The sequence below is a fragment of the Zonotrichia leucophrys genome, chromosome 6, assembly GCF_028769735.1.
Source record: "Zonotrichia leucophrys gambelii isolate GWCS_2022_RI chromosome 6, RI_Zleu_2.0, whole genome shotgun sequence".
Classification (NCBI taxonomy): Eukaryota; Metazoa; Chordata; class Aves; order Passeriformes; family Passerellidae; genus Zonotrichia; species Zonotrichia leucophrys.
The window spans coordinates 19,227,287-19,249,534 of record NC_088176.1 but is presented as its reverse complement, the minus strand read 5'-3'; the positions used below and the strand labels follow the sequence as shown (position 1 = coordinate 19,249,534).

Below are 22,248 nucleotides of genomic sequence, written 5' to 3'. Positions count from 1 at the left end.
TTACGTCTCAGACAATTATGGTGCAAAGCAAATGCCACCTGAGAGAACTGTAGGAAGTGGGACTAGAATGGAAGGAATGTTGACTGGAAAGACAGAATTGCACTTTAAACAGTTTTCACTAGGCTGTAAATAAGAATGGACTGGAAAACCAGAAAAAGAACTTTTTGGACGTTGTTTGGATTTTGCAAGAGTGAAGTTTAATGTTACAGGGAAAAAAAATCAGGGAAAGTACTGAACTGAAAGGAAATCAGAATCAACTGTCAGGTAGCATGTGCTGCCTGATATGTTAACCACTATATCTCTTGAACTCTATTTGTAAGTTAAATTGCATAAAAGTCAGTCTTTTACTACTAATGGCTGCTGGTGAGGAGTGGTGTTCACAACAGTACCCTTTAGATTTGTCCTAGCATATACTTTTTCTAGTCTTGGACTTTTTTCTCATTTTTACTCAGGGTCTGACTAAGTATTTTCCAGAGGAGGCAGAACAGACATCACTGTGTGTTGGATTTACCTGCCTCTTCTGTTCCCATTTATATCAAGGACTTCTACTGCTAAAACAGAATAGAAATATGTACTGGGATTTAGCAGATGTCTGTAGAACACTTTACTCTGGAGCTGGTGTTTTCCTCATTGGTATGAAGTTACTTGTGTGAAAAGTCCTATGGAATGATAAGCCCTGACTATAAAACATACATTTGGCACTGAAACATGTGAAACAGAAGCACTGCTGCTTTCAATTTCAATTTAAAAACTGGGTCTGAGCATACTCAAAAGGTCTGTAAAAAGATTTCCAGGACGTATCAACAGGGAACTGGCTTTTTTAGAAGTTACTCTCAGCCCTTTAAATGCCAGCTGTTGAACTCCTCTGGAAAAATGTATGCCTGTTATGGAGGGTGATGTGTTCTGAAGCCACTGTGCCTGGCATTTTCGGCCCAGCTGAGCAGAAGGCAGCCCGGCGGGGCTTGTGCTTCTCGCCTGGGGCCCCGGAGTGATCCGAGCGCTGCCAAGGCTGCTGGAGGCGGCAGCCCCGCACAGCGGGCACGGTTCCGCTGTCCGTGAGCTGTGGAGGCTGCCGGGAGAGGGAGGGCCAGGCCTGCTCCCGGCGGGCGGACAGGAATGCGCGGGGCAGCTTTGGGAGCACAGCCGGCTCGGGAGCAAAGCTCTGGAGTGCAGCTCTTGCCCCTATCTGATGGGCTGAACAGCGAGGAGAGACCCTGGCCCCCTGACGAGGCTGCAGGGGACGATGCGATTCCCCAAGACTACAATTCCCAGTGTGCAGTACTGCTCCCGCGGTTGTGTAACCAGCGCTCTGGCCCGGGAGAGGTGGTGGGCAGCCAGCGCTCCTCTCCCACACCGGCCAGGGTCAGAGCTGTCCCCGGGCAGCTCCTCTCTGCAGAAGGCAGAGAGAAAGGGCAGGCTTTATGAGCACAAATGCTCCCTTCTCAAGGGGTGTGCACACCGCTTGGCGATGGAGGATGTGTTGGGACTTGAAAGCACATACCCACAAGTAGCCAGGGGCCAAGAGGGCAAGTTCTTGCTGAGTTTCCAATAGGGTAATGGGACGCCCGTGGCGTTACCACAGCCCTGCTCCTCTGCCAGGGGAAGTTGTGCTTCCTTTCCTCACGTTTTCTGTGTGAGAAAAATGGAAATTTCTTTGGGCAGCAGGGTTGGCTGCTAAACTTAATCCCTAGTTGTAGAAAGCGTCTGGAAAGAGAGAGGTCAGGGTAACCGGGTCAGGAGTGTGTGCAGGCACTGGCTGGCAGTGTGCCTGCAGCCATTTAGTGAGAGCACAAGGACAGTCACTCCTGGCGTGCAAACAGAGCCTTGCCCTCAGGACAGAATGCTGAGCCCCATGGAAGAAGAGTGAACTACTAAAGCGTTCGGGCAGAGACAGCATCACCTGGAGCCGAGGGGGGTGAGGCCCCCAGCCCTGCAGCCGGCTGTCGATGCCCGGGTCGGCCTTGGCCAGTCCCCAGCTCCCGGGAGGAGCGTTCGCCGCTGAGCTGAGCCTGCCCTCCCCGGCGCTCTAGGGAAGCCTGTCCCTCGCTGCGGCTCAGCCGAGCGCGCTGTGGGGCCGCCCGCCCCGCGGAGCCCGGCTCCGTGCCGTGCTGCTCCCGGCTGCCCTCCCCAGCACCGACCTGCTCCCCGGGCCGGCAGCGCGGCCGCCACGTGGCGCCGGGGCCGCGCCGGCCCGTCCCGCTCCCCGCCGCCGCCGGACGGGGCGGGCCCGGCCCTGCCGACGAGCGGGACCCGCGCTGCCCCGGGGCGGGGCCGGCCTGGGCTGTCCCGGCGCCGCTCCGCACGGCCGGAGCCGCTCCGCCCGCCAGCCCGGCCCCGGCCCGACCCCGTCGCCCATGGGGAGCGCGGCCCGGCGGCGGCCCGGCGGCCCCGCTCGCCCGTAGCCCGGCGGGGCATGCCAGGCCCCAGGATGCCGGCCTGGGGGATCCTGCCCGTCACGCTGCCCGCCTTCACCATCACCGGCATGTGGATCGTGTGAGTGCCCCGGGGTCGCCGCCAGCCCCCCACCCACAGGCGTTGGGGCCGGGGCCCGGGCCGGGTGCTGCGGGATGACTGAGGGCCGGGGGTTGGAGGATGCTTTAGGGTGGGATGCAGCGGGCTGGAGTTTGCGGGGAGACTTCTGGACCCTCAGGGGCTCCCATAGCCGCCCTGTGTGGTCTCCGCGTCCCTGCAGCAGCGCTGGCATGTGCCTCCGTGTCCTTAAATCCCTGACACCCTGCGGAATTGCGCACCCCCGTCCCGGCCTGAGTGCTCAGGTGGCCCGGGGACGGCACTGGGAGCCATGCCACTAGCCCAGATACTGCAGCCCCGGGATGCGGTCCGTGTGTGGGCACCCATCCCATGTGCTGGCTGGCTGGCTAGATCGATGGGCCTTGTGCTAGGAGTAGAGGCTGTGTCACTTGGGTGAGCAGTACTAGTCCACTCCAGCAGTCCATTTCTCAGGCCTTAACACAGGTAAGCAGTGGATAAAGGACTTTTCTCAAAGGCATCAAGAGGTTCAGTATATGGTGGGACTTCCTGGGGTATGGGATGGAGCAAATGCACCCCACATGCATGCAGGTCTTCACAACAAAGCCGATTGTTCCTGGTGCTAGGAACTTATGCTGCAAGTTTTTCCCTCAGACACCTTGCAAAGCATGGGCTGTCTCCCGTGAGTGACCCTGGGGGCAGATGGCCCTCCAGACCAAAGCAGCACAGATTGGAGTTGCTGCTCATGATCCTCACAGCCTGAGCTGCCCTGGGAGTGGCTCTTTTGGAGACCTGTGCTGGGCGATGGCTCGGTGAGGGTTCTGCTCCTTGGTGGCTGGGAATGCTGTTCCTTGGTTTCCCTCACCTGTCCTGCTCTTTGCCTCTGTTCTGGAATCATCCTTTTGCAGCCCAGCTGTTACATGGCCAACTCGGGCAGGAGAGGAGTTTTCATACTGGTGTTGGGGCCTATTTTTAACCTGAGCTGTTCACAACCACCAGTGATTTGAACAACAAGGTGCTGCCCACTGCTGTGGCTGCTGGGCAGGAGGGCTCCTGGATGGCTGGGGTGGGGGCCATGGGGCTGAGAGCCCTTGCAGTGGAGCAGGATGCATGTCATGAGCCCCCTGTTACACTGACTAAGGCACAAGGGTGACTCTACAGCCACATGCTTGATGGGGCTGCTCTCCCCACGATGCCCTCCCAATGCACTGGCTGCTTTTCCAGACTTCCTTTAGCTCACTGCTGGCCAGCCAGGGGCTGGGGGAAGCACGGCAGGGCCAGCACCATTGGGTATCACCTGGCACAGCTGCAGGCTGGTGGACAGCCCCGATGGCAGGGGCATGCCAGGGAGGCTCTGTAACAGAGCAGTGCCCCAGAGCCTGTGGAGCACAGCAGCATGATGGAGAAGAGGCCCCACAGAAGCAACTGCACTGAACTGGAGCAGGAGGTGGCTCTCAGCAGGGATGGAGGTACAAGGCAGGGGAACCTGGTCCCAGCAGTGGCAGTTCTGTGGAGTACATGCTCATGCACTTGTTTTTCTTTTTCCTGCTTTATAAAGCTGGGAGGTGCCACAGGATGAGTGCTGGCCCTGGCAGGCACTGAGGGCCTGTATCCTCTGCTCTGGCAGCTTGTCCCTGGGGCTGCTCTGGGTGCTGGCAGGGAAAGGGGGTGCAGGGAGGCGGGTGGCTGTGGTAACCCTGTTGTTGTCTCTTCTCCAGATATGCCATGGCACTGTCCAACAACCACATCTGCCCTGTCCACAACTGGTAAGGCCTGCAGGGAAGCAGGGACATTTTGGCACATCCTGGCTTGATTAAAGACCTCATAATACCAAGTCCCTCCATACCTGTCCCACTTAAAGTCTGCCAAGCTGTGCTAGACCACTGGGTAGCTGAGGCACTCCCTGCACCCTGACTGTGATGAAGGGGGGTTGGGGATGGTGGGAGCAGTAAAGGGGCACAGAGCTGCCATCTTCCCCAACAGACTTGGTGGTGATGGGGTGCAAATGCCACAGGGCACATGCCTCCTGCCCAGCCCAGTGGCTGTTGGGAGCAGAACAGCTTGGGGTCGAGCTGCAGTCAGGGCTGGGCTGCCCTCCCTCCCCTGCTCAGGCTCTCTGTGGTAACAGCCTCTGCTGAACAGTCCAGCCTTGCTGCAAACCAGGCAGGGGAGAAGGAGGCCTTTCAGAAAACACAGCATGGAGAAAGTATGAAAATAAGTGGTCAGGGAATTACAGAGGGCTGTGTGTCTCCATGGAAAAGGTTGTGACTTGCTTGCTTGAGGCTAAATCTGGCAGTACCAGGGGGATGGGATGGTCCTGCAGCACCCAGACACCCCATGGACAACTGCCTGCAACACCCCCAGATGGGGGATGAGGCGTGGAAGAGACAAGGGCTGGGAAAAGAAACACTGTTTGGTCTCTTGGCAACTCCTTCTGCAGGGCTTTTGGCTTGTAGTGTCGCCTTAAAAATCTGCCCAGGAAGATCCATGTTAGTTTAATTCTTGCTGGAGTGTTTGAAGAAGTGAAAAAAAAAAACCTGCTGCCATTTCCTGCCTGATGGCTGATTCTGCCCTGGGAAGAATGTGTGTGTCGGGTTGTCTCTGCCGCACAGCCAGCCCTTAATGACAAATAATGCTTCCCAGCCTGGGGCTGCTTGCTTTAAACAAAATAATAATAAAAAAACCCTCCCAAACCAAACACAGCCCCAAGAGCAGCCTTTGAGGAGGCCTGGGGCTCCACGCCTCGGTTTAGTGGTTGGAAAACAAAGCCACCAGTAAACTGAGGAGACTGAAAAAACATCAGAGCTCAGCCCAGCCCTTTCCAAAAAGGCTTTTTTAACCATGTGTTCGCTGCATTGCTGGAGGTGGTGGATGGACAGCCTGGGCAAGGGACAGGGCAGCACTGTCCCCCCACAGCTCCCCCCACAGTGCTGTCCCCCCTCAGTCCCCTGCCACGTGGGACTCGGGGTGCCTCAAGAGGCCCTTTGGGGCAGAGAACTCTGCACTCGCTACCTGTGGTGTGAGCAAGGGTTCCACTAGGCCATACCAGGCAGAGGTGCTGGATACACGGGTGATGCTGCAGCAAAGAGACACAAAACCCCAGTCCAGTGTGTGCCAGCTCCTGGGAGAGCTGTGAGGCTGAGGGCACATGAACCCCGTGGTGGAATTTGGTTAGGGTTGCAGGCAGCAGCTGTGGTACAGGAAGGCTGATAAGAGCTCGGGGTGCTGGACTCACGGGCTCTGTGGGTGCAGGAGGTGCTCCCAGCGCACTGTGGTGGGTGCAGGCAGCAGAGAGAGCCCTGCCCAGCCCGGGTGCACTGCTGCTGAGCCTGGCTCCAGGGCAGCCTGGGGCTGGCTCTGGTCATGCTGTCCCTCAGGCAGTGCCTCCCATCTCCTGCCCTTCCAGGTGCGGTGGCACTGCCCTGGGGGTGCCTGTGGCTGTGGGGGCCATTCCCTGCATAGCTCAGCATTCCAACCCATCCGCTGCAAACCTGGAGCAGTCAATGGCTGCGTGCCCGGCTTCTCTGGTGCTTCCATGCGGGGAATATGTGAGGGGGCTGGCAGGTGGGTGCTTCTGCTCCTGTCTGGGTGTGGGGCTGCCAGAACCCCCTGAGCCCTGCCTCACAGAAGGGGGCTCTGGGTGAGCAGCAGAGCCAGCAGGGGGACAGGCTGTGGAAACACAGGCACGATTGTGCCTGTTGGGCAGTGGGTCACTCCCTGGAGGTTGTGGGCACATCCCTGGGTTTGGGCTGAACTCACTGCGCAGCAACTTGGCTGCCCTTACAGGGCAGGAGACAGGAGGGTCCTGGGCAGCGTCTGGGCTCTCCTAACCCTGTTCCTTTGCTGCTGGCAGGAGTTACAACCAGTCCTGTGACATGGACGGCCCCAGCTCCTGCTGCACGCTGGATCACATCCCCCTCGTCAGGTGAGCAGCCTCAGCATGGGGGCAGAGCTGCTCTGAGACTCCTCCAGGGCAGCCCAGGAGGGAGCCAAGCATACAGCCCAGTGCCCCCTGTCTGAGTGCTCTGTGGGTCTTGTTTGTCCCCACAGCAAGTGTGGCACCCTGCCTCCCGAGAGCTGCTTCTTCAGCCTCATCTGCAGCCTGGGCTCCTTCATGGGTGAGTGCCTTCTGCTGCTGGGGAAGCAGGGCTGGGAGAGGCTGCCCTGCACCCCCCAGCAGCATGGGGCAGCAGTGGATGAGGGGGCTGCAGGCAGTGGCGTGTGACAGGGCTGTGTTTCCTTCCTGCAGTCATCCTGGTGGGCCTGCTGCGCTATGCCCACCTCCTGGAGCGCCTGGGGCCGTCCCTCCTCAACACCCTGGGGCTGGCCACTGGCTGGGTCTGCGCTGCTGGTCTCACCATGGTGGGCAACTTTCAGGTAAGGCATCTCCTCGGGAGCCCCTGGGGTAGGGGGCAGGAGAGGGCCTTGGCTGGGGGAGCAATATCTGTGCTCAGCAGGGTAGGGTCTGGGGTTGTCAGTTTGATCCAGCGTCCCATCCATGCAATCCTTCCCTTCCCCTGAGTCAGTGCCGTGCTTCCCAGGGTACTGGGTGTCCTCTTTGTGTATTCATAGTTCAAGTGCAGATTAAGCTGCTGGGTTTCATTAAACCCTTACCTGAGCCCCTTCTGCACTGTCTGTCCTCTCCATGGACGTGTGCAGGGACATGCTGTTCAGGCTGCTCCTGATCCTGCCCAGGGGACGATGCCAGGAAGCTGTCGGGGCAGAGCCTGTGCTCACGGGGAGCGGAGCGGGCCCAGCTTGGCAGCGCACGGCGGTGCTCAGCCCCTGCCTGCTCTGCCAGGCCCCGGGCTCCCGGCAGCCAGTCCCTCCCCTTGGCAGGAGGCTGCTGCCCACACCAGCCCCGGGAGGAGCTCTGCAAGCCCCCATCCCCCTTGCAGCCCTGCCGTGGTGAGCGGCGCTGGGCTGTGACCCTCGGGAGGGGTGCAGGCAGTCCCTGATGCCGCTCAGGGCAGAGGGCAGCCCCTGCCCCTGGGCACAGCAGGGCTGCTGGCCCATGGATAAAAGAAACAGAGCTCTTTGAGATCCCAGCAGTAGATGGTGGATCCAAGTCTGCTCTTCAGCCAGGAGTCAGGCACAGGGTGAGCTGCCTGGACCTGCTCCCAGCGCTGTCTGCACCCCTTCCTGGGCAGGAGTGCAACTCCTGGAGCAAAGTCACGCTGTGATAGGCAGTGTCCCAGGGAGCTGGCAGTGATGACTTCTTCCCCACAGGTGGATCACGCCAAGGTGCTACACTACATTGGGGCAGGGGTGGCCTTTCCCACCAGCATGCTGTTCCTGCTCCTGCAGTCCATCCTCACCTACCGCATGGCTAAAACCCGAGGGCAGTACTGGACCGGCCACTTGCGGAGCATCCTCACCATCGTGGCCTTCTTCACCCTCGTCTTCAGTATCCTGAAGGGTGTGAGAAGAACACTGGGAACTGGCTGGTGAAAAGTGGTCCTCACAGTGGGGTATATGCCCCAGATTCTCTATCCTTTGGTTAGCAATGAGGCATGGTGCCAGGAGAGGAGCTGGGCAGGGCACTGAGGGTGGGCAGCTCCCTGCAGGTGTAGGCTAGAGGAGCAGCAGTACCAGGGCTGGGCAGGGGCTGAGGAGGGGAAGGGATGCTGGTGGGTGTCCTTGGGGTGCTGGCATGCCCCAAACCAGCCGTGCCCTGCCTGCTGCAGCCCAGCCACTGCTGCAGGCTCCAGTCACACACCACTCAGGTCTGGTTAATTGTTGGGCTTCTTTAATGGGACCAAGGTATTTTGAGCCCTTGGCAATGCAAAGTCCATCTGGGTTACCTCTCTGAGCGAAGCTGAGTACAGAAACACTGTGTGAAGGTGCCAGGTGGGCACATGGCAGCACCTCTGCCAGCCAGAACTTCTGGGCACTCGCCAGCCAACCTGCCCATGGGACAAGGAAGGGTTTGGTGAGCAGGTTAACGGGGCTGCAAACACTTTACCAGGGAGAGAGGTCATGGCATCAGGTGGGCTGGAGCTCAAAGAATGGTCCCAAGTGCATGGCTGAGGAGTGAGGAGTTTATTTGGGACTGAGGTTGAGGATAAATTGGGAAACAAGGTAGTGGTTATTGGGCAGGAAGGAGAAAAAGCATGCAGTGTCCATGGATCCCAAAGAGGCTGGCTGGGGTCTGTCTGAGATCGGCTGCAGAAGAGGAGCCTGGGGGTGCTGGCAGGCCTGTCACATATCAGAGGGTCCTGCTCTGTCATCAGAGCAGGCAGGCTGGGAACTGGGAGAGGCAGGACTGCTGCAGGGCCATGCCAGCTGGGAGGGACAGGAAGGGCATGTAAGGACAAGGAGGACAGGAGTGGTGCCCATCTGCTGTGGCCATTCTGCTCTCTAAACTCTGGAACTGGCAGCGGGCAAGCAGCAAGCTGTGGTGTGGACAGTGTGGGGAGAGGGCTGGGATCTTTCTGGCGTGGGAGGGGTGAGTTGAGGGCTCTGCACTGTACAGGTCAGGTCCCTGCTTCTGCAGCTCTCCCAGATCTTGGTCTCCCTTGCAGAAGGGATGGTACTGCTGGAGGCTTTGCCTGGAGGGCTGGGGAATGTACCTCCTCCCCTCACCCGCAGTAGCTCTTGCAGTAGGTTTCCCTGCAGATTTTTGGTGGGGATGAGAGAAGGATAAGAAAATTCTGGTAGTGATAGGATCTGGAGGAGTGGGAGCAGGCACCATCTCTGGGGTGGACCAGCCTGCAGCACAGGAGGACAGGAGGTGCTGCAGGACTGAGGTGCAACAGTCCAAACCATGTTTCAAAGGTTGAGTTTTATCATCTTTGACTGCATCCTATGACAGGATGGAGAACACCAGCCTCGCTTGAGGAAGAGAAAAGGAGTTTGGGGAAGATGAGCATCTGGGCACCTGGCTTACACTGAGACCTGCAGCCTGAGCTCATCCTGCCCTGGCCTCTTCAGATAATCCCAGCCTGGCATCAGTGATTTATCAAGGCTGGTTTGGGCATGTGTGCCACCGCTTCACCTGTGCCAGGGCCCTTCTGGTCCTGGGAGAAGCATGTGGGGGTTTCTCAGTGTTAGGAGTCGTGGTGGTGTAGCTGTCCTGCAGAGGATGGGTACTCACGTTCACCCCAGCATGCAGTAACAGTGGGACATGGCTCTCTGGGGTGGATGGAGTTCACTGTACTATCCTTGACTGGGATACCCTCAGGTGGTGTGTTCTTCATCCAGGAGAGCTTTGTGCTACAGCACGTGGCTGCCTTGTGTGAGTGGATATTCATCATTGATGTCCTGGTTTTCTACGGCACGTTCACCTTTGAGTTTGGGGCCATCTCCACAGACACCTTCCTGGTCCTGCTGAAAGCCAGCCGGGCCCCCAAAAGTTACAAAGGCGAGAGCAGCCTGTCCAGTACAGCCCACGTCCACAGCCACGTGGAGGGCCTGGCTATGGCCTGACCCGCACAGGAAGCAGCCCACAGTGAAGACCCCAAATTGGGCTCTGCCAGTGACTCCCCACCTTGAATATTTCTGAAAACCCCGCTGCTGTGTGTTTGTGTGTGTGTGTATGTGTTTGTGTGTGTGTGTTTGTGTTTATGTGTTTTTGTGTGTGTGTGCGTGTGGGCCTGTGGTGCCCTCCACTCTCAGCAGGAGCTGTGTCCAGTGCTCCTGTGGCAGCTGCTGCCCCTGCAAGAGCTGTCCCCTCCCTGCCCACAGGGTTTGGGGTCACTGCTGGGCTGTGGGGATGCCATCCTGGTATCAGCAGAGCCAGGATCTGCCCCTGAGCCTCTGGGGTAGCCTGGTGTGAGTCAGGCTGCTGAAGGCAATCATACTGAAGCTTCCTCCTGAAAGGGGCATGGTGGGCTGGAAGGGGATGATATCTGTGTTCTTCCCACCTCCATAGGGGTAAGCAAGCCTTCCATCTGGCTACTGTGACTGTCAGAGGAGCCAAAAACACAGAGTGCCTTTTCCCTTGGGAAGTGACTGCCCTGCCAGTCTGTTTGCAACCCCATTGAGGATGGCAGCAGGGGCTCTCTCCCTCCTGCCTTCCCAGGTGGGGGTGGTGTCTCACTCTGTTGCAGGATGGCACCAGCAGCCCCAGCTGGACTGTGCTGACCCCCTGTGCCCCATGCCTGGGCTCTCACTGCTCAGGCCTTCTATGCCATCAGTCAATGGCTTTTCCTGCATTTTTTCAGCTTTGAGAATTGCTGAGGCAGGTTTCACCTCCCTGGTCACAGCATTTCCCTGCTTCCAGCTAATTTGGGAAATGAGTCTTCAAATTTACCATCATACAGGGGATGTCCTGCAGGCACCGTGCCTGCTGGCCAGGGGACTTCTGCTCTGTGCTGCTGCCAGCCCAAGCTCTCCCAGGGAGTGCAGCCATGGAAAGGGGGAGCACTTCTGTAGGAACAGAAGAAGCGTGTGCCCTTTTCTTCTGGGACTCCCAAATCCATCCTCTGTTGCCTTGGCCGATGCCTGCCTGGCCGGAGCTCATCCCGCTCAGCCGCAGCATCCTTGGCGTGTCCTGCGCAGGGGGCTGAGGTGTCGAGGGCTGTGAGTGTTGTGTGTGCGTGCATGTGTGTGCATGCATAGATCTACAAATATATATATATATACACGTACATACATATATATATATATATATATATATAGTCCCCTTGTCCCTGGAGAGGGGCATTTACTGCTGCTGCTGCTGCGCGCATTGATCAAATTGGGCTTTCCTATTTGCCCACTTTTTCCAAACCGGCCTGTAAATCCACCAGTATATGTAGTTCAAAGAGGAGCCTTTCTGACTTTTGTATCTAATATATTTTTTAAAAAGTATATATAAGGACAACAGTGAATTTACAATAATAAAAGTGAAAATCGTCCATGGGTGCGGCAGACTGTCCTTCCCCGCTGGAGTAGCAGCTGGCCTTGGGAATGGGGTGAAGGGTCCTGTCCCCTCGGGGAACAGCCATGAGCCCGGGGCTCGGTTCCCTGACCCGAGTGCCACGGACAGGCGATGTCGCCGGGATGCAGCAGCCCGCAGTTGCCCGTCCCTTCGGGGGTCCCCGGGCCCGCCCTCCCGCTGTTCCCGCCGGGCGGAGCCGGGTCCGGGAAGCCCCGGGGGGCGGAGCCGGGTCGGGACTTTCCCGGTGCCGGGCCGAGGCGCGGCGGCCAGCCTGCGGCGGGGATGAAGGTGAGCGGGGTGCGGGTCCTGGGGGTGCCGGGGGGCTGCGCCCGAGCAGCGGCGGGCAGGGCTCCCTGAGCCAGAGGAACGCTTCCCAGGGAAAGGGAGCTGAGCGGTCCCGAGGCTAAAACTCCTGTGCTCGGGCTGCCCGTCCCAGCGGAAGGGTCCCGGGCTGCCTCTGGCCGGCCATGCGGCCAGGTGGGGTGGGGGTGTTGGGAAGATCCAGGTTGGAGAGACGTTTGTTCTCTTGGAGGGGAGAGGAGACAGCCAGTCCCAACGCTGGCGGTTACACCCTTTTCCCTGCCGGTGGGAAGTTCCCTATTTCCTATGTTGCCATTGGGTTCTGCCCCATCCTGCAGCTCTCCCTCTCGCGTCCTGAGCCCTCCTGCCCTGGAGCAGGGCTGGCCTGCTGCCCGCTCCGAGGGGAGTCAGATCCGTGCCCGCAGGCTCGGCAAGCCATAGCCCCAATGGAGCTGTGAGCGCCAACACGGCGGTGGTACTGTGGGCAGAGTGCAAACTGGAGAGAGTGACAGACAGCGAGCGCCGGGCTGACGCTCGCAGGGCTTCTCTAAGGGCATACAGCTGGGTTAATCGGTCATAGCAGCAGAGCTGATTTACAGGCCCTCAGAGGAGAAAACCAGAAGATCAGTGGGTGGCTGGGGTTTGCCAAAACCAACTTGATAGCCACAATGGGAGTAAAGGCATTTTATGCAGAGATACACAAATGGCTTCAGTGGTCAGAAGTGGGCTGTCAGGAGAAGAAGGCTTAGAAAGCTTTCAGGAAGAGGGGATTTCTCTCTGCCATGCTTGCTGGTCAAGGACTTGGTTTCCAGGAAGGGTCTCAGAGCAAAGTCACCATGAACGCAATATGAGAGAGACTCAGCAGTAGCTGCTGGGACTCCAGGGATGGAGCAGAGCACAGAATTCCTGCAGAAAGCAAGGCCAGGTATTTAGGGCTGTTGTTCACAGGTGTTAGCAGACCCAAGGAAAATCAAAATGCAAAGGGAAGAGTATGTTAGGGGAGCAGTCAGCTGAGTGGCTGGAACATGTCAGCTGTACACCAGCACAGTTCAGAGCAGGGCTGTGCTCCTGCTGCCTCCTGCATTTCTGGAGCAGCCTTTCCCATGGCTACTAAACTCTCCTGCCTCTGATAGGCTGACGTGTGTTTCCCTCCTGCCTGCAGGGCATCAGCTCTGCAAGTCAGCCGACTATCATGGGAGGAAAGAAAATAGCACCCGCATTACTAGGTCACGTTCAAGGAGCTGCAGGCATGGAAGATTGGCTTTAACTCACTCTGTTTGCCAAAGGCTAGCCCTTAACTGAAGTGCTCTGGCTGGCACGGGGAGGCTGTGCCATCTGGCAAGGGTGCTGTGGCAGTGCTGCACTCCAGGGCAGGGAGCTGATGCTGCTCTGGGCAGTGCCTTGCAGCTGGATTGCTGCTCTTTTCCCCCATTCCCAGTAATGCCCAGAGAACCCTGCCTGAACCCTAGGAGTGTGTGAAGATGGGGAGAATTAGCCAAATAAATGGGGTCTGCAGTTCAAGCCCATGATCCAGGGCAGATGTGTTGGGAAGACAGAGCAGAGAATGCTGCTGATGGAGAAAGGAGAGATGCATTCCTTTCCGGCATGTGTGGGGGATAAAAGCTGCATATGCTGCACTCCTAGGGGAAACCCCAGTCCTGGAGGCCAGACAGGCATGCTGCTTGGCACAGGAGGCAGGACTTCACCTGGAGAGCAGCTCTGAGGTTGCTTTTCCAGGAACAAAGAAGCAGGTGGTGACACCATCTCTGCTCAGCAAGCAAGGTGGGCTTCCTCCAGCACACACTGCACAAGGATGCAGGGATATGGCTGGCAACCTCCAGAGAGAGCCAGAGCTGTGTGGGATGGGGAGACACAGGTAGAAGTTCGTGACATTCTTTAGTCATGCTGTTTGCTGCAGCAAGTGGAAGTGTCCTGGACAGCAGTGAGTGAGCTGTGAAAACCCTTCAACAGGAGATGGAGCTGGAGAAGGGGAGGTGTGCTATTCCAGGGGCACAGTCTGCTCTTATCCAGCAACTTCAGGCCTGGGCTCTCCCTCCAGGCTCAGTGGAGGGTAGGTGGCTGTTCCCAGCCCACTGAGGAAGGTTGTTTGTCCCTTTGTTCACCTCTCTGCAAGATCCGTGCCCAGCAGATGGGGTGGGTGACTCGTGGTGGCAGGCTGAAGCTGTCCAGGTGGGATGGTCAATGGGACCCGAACTGCATCCAGTCTGTGCTGCTTCCCACAGACCACCAGGGGGTTGTGTCCATGTTCTTAGGCCTTCAGAAGCCCCTGCAGAATGATAGGAGGAAGGTCCCCACCTCATTTTTCAGTGCTGGATGTCTACCTTCTCCTTGCACCCTCCCCTGCACTTGCAGGTCCCACAGACCCCACGTCCCAGGCTGCACAGTTGCCTGGGATGCATCTCTGTGCTTAGGTGGCAGGCCAACCGGGACAAACCTCAGGCTTGAGGTCCCAGGACAGTCCCTTTGGAAGACTTGAGTGGCTGAAAAATCTCCTTGAAAAGGCTCTGTTCAGCTTCTGAAGAATATGAGTCACGCACGGATTGAACAATCCCCTTCCTTCCCCTCTTCTCCCACACACTCAAAATCCCCTGAGTGAGACCTGCAGCAACCACTGATTCAGAAATGGAGTCAGATATGGGATTTTTTTTCTTTTCATTGGTTAGTGAGAAGAAATGCAGAGCGTGCCCGTAGGCTCTCCCCAGATCCTGCCCCTTTGCTAGAAGCTGCCGGTGGTTTTGTGTGGTCAGGCAGACCTTGGCCCCAGCGGAACTCCTGTGTGGTACTGGCAGTCCCTGTGGCCATGCTGGGGCTGAACGGGTTGCTGAGACCAACCTCTTCCTCCTCGGTGAGTAGGAGGGTGTGAGCGCTGTGGGCCCTGCTGCTGGCAGGGCCTTGCTGGGGTCGGCGGGAAGCATCCAGTGCTGCGTGCTGGGGTGGTGGGAGGTGCTCCCACAGGGAGCTCTGGGGCTGCCCCTTCCACTCTGAAGCCACTGGGAAGGAGGCAATAGGAACACGGATAGCGAATGCCTCTCTCTGGCCACCTCCGGGGGAAGGATGCCGGGGCTGCTGTGTAAGTTGAAACGGGCGAGAGGGAAAGCACCCCTTTGGGTGCCTGGCAAGGGGCTGCTGACTCTGCAGAGTCCTGGAGAGATTCCCATGTCCAGGGGGGAGCCAGTGGGCTTGGGGACAGCACTTCGGGGCAACTCCTGTTTGAGTCCATAGGGGCTTGGAGACGACATCCCGGTGTGGGAGACATATCCCTGTGCAGGATGGATGATGTGGGGTGGGGATCTTGGGGAACCCAGGGTTTTCTATGGGTGGTTTCAGCCGTGCTGCACTGCAGGTCTGGCTGGGGAAGGGCTCATGGCAGCGCGGCGGGACTGGCACCCGTAGCGGGACAGGCGGCCGGGGACGGCGTGGGGCAAATCCCTCCGTACTCCCGAGGGGAAAATACGGCACATCTGGCGCCCCGGAGCTGCCAGGCAGCGCCCGGGTGAGAACGCCCGGGGGAGGCGGGCGGGAGTGCTCCGGGATTTCCAGCCCGCCCGGGGCTCCGAGTCCGAAATTCCCAGGCGAGGAGGGGACAGCCCGTCCCGCTGCCCCGGGCGGCCGCCGGCGGGCGCGGGAGCGGCCGGGCCGAGCAGAGCCGCGCTCCGGGCCGTGCCGGGCCGGCCCTGGCGTCCCGCGGCCCCCGCGCCGTGCCCCGGGCCGGCCCGGGCCGTGTCCCGGGCGGGGCGGGGCGGTGACGCGCGGTCCCGTCATTTCCCGGCTCGGCGGGGTTTCTAGGGACTTTCCGGAGCGGCGGTGCCTTCCTGCAGCCCCGCTCCCCGCTCAACCCCCCCCTCTCCCCGCAGGCCGGCGGCCGGCCCCGCGCCGACATGGACGAGCAGTTCCAGCCCGTGAGTGCGGCACGGATCGGAGCGGAGCGGCCCGGGCGCGTGTCCTGCCTGCTGCCGGCCCCGGAGCTGGGCACGGGGCAGTGCCCGACCCCACGGGCGGGGTGGGAGGTGGGGGTCCGCGCCTGCTTCCGGGCTGGGAGGCGGGAGGGTCTGTGCCAGCCTCCCGGGGTGGGCACCGAGGGGTCTGCACCTGCCCTCCTCTCTTCTCGAGGAGGGACAGGGATCTGTGCCTGCCCGAACGGGCTGCTGTGCCAAGCTGCCATCACCCGCCCAGGGTAGTTGGGGGATTCCGGCCCAACACACTCATCACGCTCCCCTTGCCTCCCGTCACCTAGTGCCTGGATGGGATTGACTATGATGACTTCAGTTTTGACTCCCACATGATGGAGCAGAAGGAGCCACTGATGGAGACAGGTAAGGGCCCCTCTGGTTGCACCCTTCCAGGGGTCCCCAGCTGCAGCGGGGTTTCCCAGCGAGTTGACTCACACCTTTAAGTTTCCAGAAGCACCACAGGCTTTGTCCTTACTGGCCCCACTGTGGGCTGGCTGGAAATTCCTGGCTCGTGACACCAGGATGGGGCTTCTTCCATCTGTCCCTACTGCTCAGTCTACCAGGGACTGCCAGGTTGGGCTGTGACCTCCTGGGGGTCCCTGTTTCCCAAGTGGCAGAGCATCCTCTGGCCCTTCCCTCCTCTTGCTGCTACTCTGACTGCTGTTCTCAGCTGGGCTGTGATAGCACAGGGTTTGGGGGCTCTGAGGACCCCCATGGGACAGACAGGGGTCACATCACCTTCAGTGCTGTCCCTGTATCTCCAGCATCCGTAGTGAGAACATGCACTTTGGTTATCCCATATTTCTCATTGGTACCTCTCCTTTCTCTCCTCCAGCGGAAGGTCCCTACCTTGTCATTATTGAGCAGCCAAAGCAGGTAAGGATGTCACCCAGCTAAAGACAGGTGTAACTGTGTCATGCTCTCACGGCATCAGGCTTTGGCCACCCTTGGCTGACCCACTCTCTGCCTCCACAGCGGGGTTTCCGATTTCGGTATGGCTGCGAGGGCCCTTCCCATGGGGGCCTGCCCGGAGCATCCAGCGAGAAGGGACGCAAGACCTATCCCACTGTCAAGGTGAGCGCTGCCATGGGAGGGGATGGAGCAGTGTCCTCAGCCAGTAGTGCTTGAGCATCACCAGGGAGCCTTGAAGGGAGGATAGGAAATTTATAACAAACTCTTGTGTGTGTCCTGGTGCTAGAGAGATGGGAGAGCTACAGAGGAAGGGCTGTGGCCATGGGGAGGTATAACAGGGATTTGTAGAGAATCCTTCAGGCTCCTGGCTTGTTGTACCTGACCCCCATCTCCTTCTTCCCCGCAGATCTGTAACTACACAGGGATGGCCCGGATCGAGGTAGACCTGGTGACACACAGTGACCCTCCCCGTGTCCATGCCCACAGCCTGGTGGGCAAGCAGTGCAACGAGGCTGGCAACTGTGTCACGATCGTGGGACCCAAGGACATGACTGCTCAGTATGTGCAAGGAGGAGCCAGGGTGGCCTCTTGCTTATCTGAGGTGGCTATGGGTGCTGCCTGCAGCTTTTGAGATGGGGAGAAGATAGGGGTTAGTGCACTCTGGAGCTGGGTTTGCTGGATGAAGTCAGGTGTGTGTAGTTCAGTGTTACAACTCTGTCCCCTGAGCGTTTTGCCTGTCTCTGGGTTTTGACATATGCAGCTTATTTTGAGCTTCTGTCCTTGAGGTTGCAGCTCCCCAGCTTTGCAGATGACTTTTGAAGCCAGCCTGAGTAACAGGGTTATTCTGCCACTGCTGCAGTTGCTCTTACATATCCATCTCTGGCTCAGCTCATACCATTTGCATCCCTCTGGCCTTCAGTCCTCCTTGTCTTTTCTTTGAAAGCCCTCTGGACTCGTCACCTGTGGGAGCGCAGACTTTCTGGGGCTCCTTTTCTCTCCTCTGCAGTTGCTCCTCTTTGGCTGCACACACGCTGATTCCCTGCTGCCTGAGTGGCACCGCTCCGTGCTCGGGACCTTCCCAGCTGCAGGAGTGTGTGCCCCTTTGGGCTTGCTGCTCCTGATGCTCCCAGATCCCAGCAGGTTCCCTCTTCTCCAGGTTCAGCAACCTGGGTGTGCTCCATGTCACCAAGAAGAATATGATGGAGATCATGAAGGAAAAGCTGAAGCAGCAGAAGATGCGTAACAGGAGCCGTCTGCTGACGGGTGAGGGCAGCCTGGGGACTCAGTGGGCCTTGGCACCGTGGGCTGACAACTGTGGCTGGGCTTAGCGTGGGGCTTGGAGGGTAGGAAGGGGACCTGGAGCACTGTCCCCCCAAACAGCCTGACAGTTTGTCGCCCTGCCCTGGCAGAAGTGGAGCTGCGTGAGATCGAGCTGGAGGCAAAGGAGCTGAAGAAGGTGATGGACCTGAGCATTGTGCGGTTGCGCTTCACCGCCTACCTCCGCGACAGCAGTGGCAACTTCACGCTGGCTCTCCAGCCTGTCATCTCTGACCCCATCCATGACAGCAGTGAGTGAGGGCCCAGTCCAGGAAGGGGATGGGGCAGGAGGGGGTAAGGACTTCTGCACAGACTCCCAATCCCTCTTGATTTGCAGAGTCCCCCGGAGCTTCCAACCTGAAGATCTCACGAATGGATAAAACAGCAGGCTCTGTGCGGGGAGGAGACGAAGTCTACTTGCTGTGTGATAAAGTTCAGAAAGGTAAAGCCATTCTCTTCATTTGAAACCAATTGGAGGCGCTGTAGCAGGAGAGATCCGGGGCCCCTGGGTGGTCAGGAGTTTTTGTCCTTGGAGCCTGTTTGGGGCAAGGAGACAGGCGGTGCCAGTGCCACTTGTCTCCCCAGATGACATTGAGGTGCGTTTCTACGAGGATGATGAGAACGGCTGGCAGGCCTTTGGGGACTTTTCTCCTACAGATGTGCACAAGCAGGTACAGGGGAGGTGGGGAGTGTCCTGCTCTGCTTCAAGGCAGGTGACTGCCTTGTGGGGTGAGGCAGCCCTGTCCCCAGCTTCAGGGATGAGCAGAGCCTCATGTCCATCATGTCCTGCCCACAGTATGCCATTGTCTTCCGCACGCCCCCCTACCACAAGCCCAAGATCGACCGTCCTGTCACCGTCTTCCTGCAGCTGAAGCGGAAGCGGGGAGGCGACGTGAGTGACTCCAAGCAGTTCACCTACTACCCAGTGGTGGAAGGTGAGCACCACCCAGGCACGCTGGCCTGTCCCCTGCTGCTAGGGCTGCCTCTGACCCTGCTGCCCCTCTCTCCCCACAGATAAGGAAGAAGTGGAGAGGAAGCGCAAGAAAGTCCTGCCTCAGTTTCCTCAGCACTTTGGCGGTGGCTCGCACATGGGGGGGGCCGGCGGGGGGGCCGGGGGCTTTGGCTCTGGAGGAGGTGAGTGGCGATGCCTCTTCTTCCTCCTCTCTCAGATGGCTGAGCTCTGGCCCTGGGGGCTCCCTTCTGCTCACCCATCCTCTGCCTTGCCCCACAGGTGGGAACCTCAGCTTCCCATACTCCTCTGGGCTGACCTACAACAGCATCTACTCGCCCGGCCCCCACCCAGTGGGGAGCTACCAGGGGGGTGTGCAGATGAAGGGCCCTGAGGCAGAGGGGCCTGAGAGTGACAGGCAGGCACCTGCAGAAGAGAGCACATACTGCAAGGAGCTGCAGAAGCACGGTAGGAGGAGCTGAGCTTGAGGGAGGGCTGGGGCACATTGCGCGGGAGGGGAGGCACGGACGGGGGACCTTTTGGGGTGGTTAGCTGCTCTTCATACCTGGTGGGTGCAGAAGGGTGGATGGGGCTGCTGCCCTGGAGGTGACATCCTGCTTTGCCCCCCAGCCCAGCTGTGCCAGCTGCGGATGCTGGCGTTAGCCCGTTGCAATGCCCGTGCCCTGCTCGACTACTCGGTCACCGCCGACCCCCGCATGCTGCTGGCAGTCCAGAGGCACCTGGCTGCGTCACAGGATGAGAACGGAGACACGTGAGCACACAAGGGGTTGGAAGGGAGAGCATGGTGGTCTTGTTGTCTGTCAGAGCTGTTATGGGGGCTCTGAGGGCAGCAGGGAGTATCTGGAGAAGCATGGAGCTGAGCTAGGAGCCATCCCACTCTCTCTCCAGGCCTTTGCACCTCGCTATTATCCATGAACAGACAGCTGTGATCAAGCAGCTGATTGACATCATTGTTAGCATCCCCAGCCAGCAGATCATCAACATCTCCAATAACCTGCAACAGGTACGTGTTTTTCAAAGCAGCCAGTTCTCCTCTACCTGGGAGTAGTTCCTCACTCCTATTTTCCAACCCTGGGAGCTCCTGTAGCTGTTCCTGCTAAGAGGAGGCTGCAGATCTGAACAAGTTGCAGCTACTGGAGAGAATGGTGGTGCAGGACTTGGCTCCTCTTGTGAGCGCTGCTGAGGATGTGCTGCTGTCCTGCAGACGCCACTGCATCTGGCAGTCATCACCAAGCAGCCCCAAGTGGTCCAGCTCCTGCTGCAAGCCCGCGCCGACCCAACCTTGCTGGACCGCTATGGCAATTCCCTGCTGCACCTGGCACTCCAGACTGGCAATGAAGAGATGCTGAGGACACTGCTGGCTCACCTGGGCTCAGCTGCCCCTTATCTGCTCCGCCTGCCCAGTTTCCGTGGTGAGTGTGGCTCAGGGGTGATGGGCAAAAGCCCAGTGTGCCATCATGGGCTTGGCCAGAAGGCTGCTGAGCCTATCCCCATCTTGCAGGCCTCCTGCCTGTGCATTTGGCTGTGAAGGAAAAGAGTTTGGCTTGCCTGGACCTGCTGGTCAGGACGGGAGCTGATGTGAATGCAGTGGAGAGGCAAAGTGGGAGGACCCCACTGCACCTGGCTGTGGAGATGGAGAACCTGAACATGGCCACCCACCTGGTGAAGAAGGTATGGAGTGGCTGATGTAGTGGTGGCTGTGGGACAGGGATGGGGTGCAGTCTCTTACAGGCTCCTGGCAGAAGTGGGGGCTCCCCTGTGGCCTTGGGGTGTAGGAGGAGCAGTGCCCAGGCAGCCCATCCTCATGGTCTCATACCTCTCTTAGCTGGGAGCAGACATCAACAGCCGGGATTTTGCCGGGAACACCCCCCTGCACTTGGCTGCTGGCCTGGGCTCTCCCACTCTCACCAAACTGCTCCTTAAAGCTGGTAAGGCACTGCCCTTCCTCTTCCCCTCTCCATAGCTCTGGCTGGCTCTACTGGGTGGTGCCAGGCACAAGGTCAGACCTGTGGGCCTGGCTCATGCCAACCTTTCCCGACAGGGGCAGATGTTTTGTGTGAGAATGATGAGCCCATGAGCCTGTCTTCGTCAGAGGCCAGTAGCGACACAGACACTGACCCTGAGGAGCAGGAGCTGGCCATGGATCTGGGGGAGCCAGCCCTGGCTGCAGAGCCCAGCACCAGCTCCAAGCTCTTCAGGCAGGGGCACTGGCAGGCAGGGCACCGGCAGCGCCGCTGCCACACATCCCTGGACCTGACTCGGAGCCAGAAGGTGTGTGGCACAGCGGGACAAACTCTCTGGGAAAGTTTCTGTGCAGGCCACGGCATGGATGGAGCAGAATTCCAGGAGATGCTCCTGTGAGGATGCCTGTGCTCCTCCGTGTCCTGCAGAGATCTAGGGTGTGAGTGGGAAATGGGGGATCTGGGCAGTGCTTTGGAAGGTTGACATCCATGTCTGTCTGCAGGTGCGGGAGATCCTGCTGCAGGCCTCCCAGCAGGGGCCCAAGGCAGAACTGCCCACTGCCCCCCAGCCAGGTGAGCAGCCCCTCTGTGCCCCACCCCCAACTCAGAAGCACCACACCTAGGCAAGGTAACACCCTCCCAGCAGCAAGGATGGGCAGCCTGTAATGGGGGCACCTCTTTCACACAGGGAAGGTCCTGTCACTGGACAGTGAGGCACTGCAGGGGCTGGAGCAGCTGCTGAACCGGGACTGCAGTGGGTCAGACTGGATCGAGCTGGCCAAGCGCCTGGGGCTGTGCAGCCTCGTGGAGACGTACAAGGACACGCCCTCGCCCAGTGCCAGCCTCCTGCGCAGCTACGAGGTCAGTGCCTGGCTGGGGTGCCTCTGTCCCCCTGCCTGTCTGGCCATCAGCCCTACTCAGTGCTCTCTCTCTCTGCAGCTGGCAGGTGGCAGCCTGGGGGGACTGCTGGAGGCCCTGGACTCCATGGGGCTGCACAATGCCGTGAGGATGCTTCACAAAACTGAGGCACTGGAGAAGCTGCAAAGCACAGGTACAGCGCGTGAGGGCTGGGGCTGGTGGGCAGGGGCTGTCTCTGCTGCCCCTCCCGTTGCCCCATCACTAAAAGCACCTGGGGATTGCTTTGCAGAGCTGAAGGAAGACAGTGCCTATGGCAGTGAGTCGGTGGAGGAGGAGCAGGCGCCTACACTAGCCTTGAAGCCAGGGGGTGAGCTGCCCCCCAGCCAGCAGCCACAGGTGCACTGAGGAGCCATCCAGCAGCCCTTGTGATCACACAGGGAGCTGCACTGCCCTCTGCCTTACCCACACAAGTGCCTCCTGGACTAGGGGGTCTGGCTGCCTGGACTCAGGGGGATGGGATGCAGCTGGCTCCTGCCCGTCTCTGCTCTTATTTAATGGTTTTTAAACTGAATAAAAGGACACAAGTTCGTTGGAGTTCTTTGCCCTCCC

At 59.0% G+C, this 22,248-nt stretch overlaps 2 protein-coding genes across 6 annotated transcripts; both read left to right on the top strand.

Annotated features, from left to right (window-relative positions):
- The first annotated feature begins 2,300 nt into the window (after positions 1 to 2,300).
- TMEM150A (transmembrane protein 150A) lies at positions 2,301 to 11,321 on the top strand. The gene is made up of 7 exons (XM_064716587.1): positions 2,301 to 2,493; positions 4,206 to 4,253; positions 6,341 to 6,412; positions 6,538 to 6,605; positions 6,737 to 6,864; positions 7,717 to 7,894; positions 9,671 to 11,321. Exons 1-7 carry the CDS (start codon positions 2,414 to 2,416, stop codon positions 9,913 to 9,915), a joined length of 819 nt encoding a protein of 272 aa, XP_064572657.1. The 5' UTR covers positions 2,301 to 2,413; the 3' UTR covers positions 9,916 to 11,321.
- A 301-nt stretch (positions 11,322 to 11,622) lies between these two features.
- Positions 11,623 to 22,233, top strand: NFKB2 (nuclear factor kappa B subunit 2). 5 transcript variants are annotated; one of them, XM_064716563.1, is made up of 24 exons: positions 11,623 to 11,638; positions 14,335 to 14,516; positions 15,526 to 15,678; positions 15,906 to 15,984; positions 16,457 to 16,497; positions 16,597 to 16,695; positions 16,940 to 17,091; positions 17,690 to 17,796; positions 17,943 to 18,101; positions 18,188 to 18,292; positions 18,436 to 18,521; positions 18,647 to 18,785; positions 18,865 to 18,984; positions 19,082 to 19,267; positions 19,430 to 19,571; positions 19,709 to 19,823; positions 20,025 to 20,232; positions 20,322 to 20,491; positions 20,646 to 20,748; positions 20,862 to 21,091; positions 21,285 to 21,354; positions 21,470 to 21,642; positions 21,721 to 21,832; positions 21,929 to 22,233. In XM_064716563.1, the coding sequence occupies exons 2-24, from the start codon at positions 14,472 to 14,474 to the stop codon at positions 22,042 to 22,044; spliced, it is 2,910 nt and encodes a 969-aa protein (XP_064572633.1). In that variant the 5' UTR covers positions 11,623 to 11,638; positions 14,335 to 14,471; the 3' UTR covers positions 22,045 to 22,233. The 5 variants fall into 5 exon arrangements, with proteins under 5 accessions (XP_064572633.1, XP_064572638.1, XP_064572637.1 ...); XM_064716567.1 differs by having other exon boundaries at positions 11,624 to 11,638; positions 15,526 to 15,570; XM_064716568.1 differs by lacking the exon at positions 15,526 to 15,678.
- The last annotated feature ends 15 nt before the right edge of the window (positions 22,234 to 22,248 follow it).

What these genes read in the sequence shown, in the direction of transcription:
- NFKB2 (XM_064716563.1), top strand. Translation starts at nt 14,472, where the DNA reads ATGCTGGGGCTGAACGGGTTGCTGAGACCAACCTCTTCCTCCTCG. An exon ending in CCCCACGGGCGGGGTGGGAG is followed by an intron (nt 15,679 to 15,905) that starts GTGGGGGTCCGC and finishes CCCGTCACCTAG; the next exon opens with TGCCTGGATGGGATTGACTA. An exon ending in ACCTGACTCGGAGCCAGAAG is followed by an intron (nt 21,092 to 21,284) that starts GTGTGTGGCACA and finishes GTCTGTCTGCAG; the next exon opens with GTGCGGGAGATCCTGCTGCA.
- TMEM150A (XM_064716587.1), top strand. Translation starts at nt 2,414, where the DNA reads ATGCCAGGCCCCAGGATGCCGGCCTGGGGGATCCTGCCCGTCACGCTG. An exon ending in CCATGGTGGGCAACTTTCAG is followed by an intron (nt 6,865 to 7,716) that starts GTAAGGCATCTC and finishes TCTTCCCCACAG; the next exon opens with GTGGATCACGCCAAGGTGCT. An exon ending in CTTCTTCACCCTCGTCTTCA is followed by an intron (nt 7,895 to 9,670) that starts GTATCCTGAAGG and finishes GGATACCCTCAG; the next exon opens with GTGGTGTGTTCTTCATCCAG.